This window comes from Myotis brandtii, unplaced genomic scaffold (assembly GCF_000412655.1).
Source record: "Myotis brandtii unplaced genomic scaffold, ASM41265v1 scaffold670, whole genome shotgun sequence".
NCBI classification, from domain to species: Eukaryota; Metazoa; Chordata; class Mammalia; order Chiroptera; family Vespertilionidae; genus Myotis; species Myotis brandtii.
The window spans coordinates 3,483,737-3,484,784 of record NW_005370611.1 but is presented as its reverse complement, the minus strand read 5'-3'; the positions used below and the strand labels follow the sequence as shown (position 1 = coordinate 3,484,784).

At 48.7% G+C, this 1,048-nt stretch overlaps 1 protein-coding gene across 1 annotated transcript in view; it reads left to right on the top strand.

Annotated features, from left to right (window-relative positions):
- Positions 1–1,048, top strand: part of CDH1 (cadherin 1, type 1) — a 26,586-nt gene that overhangs the window by 4,401 nt on the left and 21,137 nt on the right. Inside the window, exon 6 of the mRNA XM_014529148.1 lies at positions 426–672. Within this exon, the coding sequence (XP_014384634.1) occupies positions 426–672 (247 nt within the window). The remainder of the gene's footprint in view (positions 1–425; positions 673–1,048) is intronic.

Here is a 1,048-nt window from a genome sequence, read left to right as displayed (position 1 = left end):
TTATACTAAGACCCGAAAGGAGGTTGGCAAGTGTGGGACAGGGGAGGATGGAAGTGTTGCAGGCAGAAGGATCAGCATAGGCAAAATGCCCTGAATCAAGAGGGAGCTTGATGCATAGCAAGAACTGCAAAACAGTGCAGCGAACCAGATGAGGTGGGTCCTGCAGGACCTTGTAGATTAAGTTTAGAGTTTTAGAATTCTTAACTCTACAACTGAGCCAGAGTCTGCTGAGGGGCCCGGATAGCCAGGGCCTTGGAAAGCTGCTTTAGGTACTCCCAAGTGCTAGCTGATCCGCCGCCAGGAAAGAAGGGCCCTTCTGGTTGAGTGGCCACTTCCTCTGGGCATCCCCTCAACCCCCTGAGACCTGGTTTCACTGTCGTGTCTCAGGATGTCATATGTGACCCCTCTTCTCCCTTGTTCTGCAGTACCAGGGGCAGGTTCCTGAGAATGAGGCTGATGCCGTCATCGCTACGCTCAAAGTGACTGATGCCGACCTCCCCAGAACCCCGGCGTGGGACGCCGTGTACACTGTAATAAATAACGACGGCCAGTTTGTTGTCACCACAGACCCAGTAACCAACGATGGCATTTTGAAAACGGCTAAGGTTTGTATGGTGCTTGGCAAGATGCAGAAACTGACAGCCCAGCCAGCTGCCTACTCCCTTGTCCCTGGTGCCTTCTCAGTAAATTAACATGGTATTCTCGGGGTAGAGGTGGCTGGCTTTCCCAGTTTCTGTGGACCATTTGGGGTTTGCAGTGACTCTTCAGGCTCCTGTGAGAAGGCAGGAAGCTCCTACCCAGCATCCTAAAATTGAAGAGGAAGTACCATCTGTTTTAATAGGCTCTTTCCTTGAAGCATTTGCCTACCATCCATTTTGCAAATGAGAGCAAAAATGGTTTATTGGTCTCTGCCATTTTCCTGAATTATTTCAGAAGTGGGTCAGATATGACTGTGATTGAAAGATGTCTTGGAAACTTGAAAATAAGAAGTTGAGTGATTTTTTAAAAAATTGATTTTAGAAAGAGAGGAAGGGAAAGGGGAGAGAGA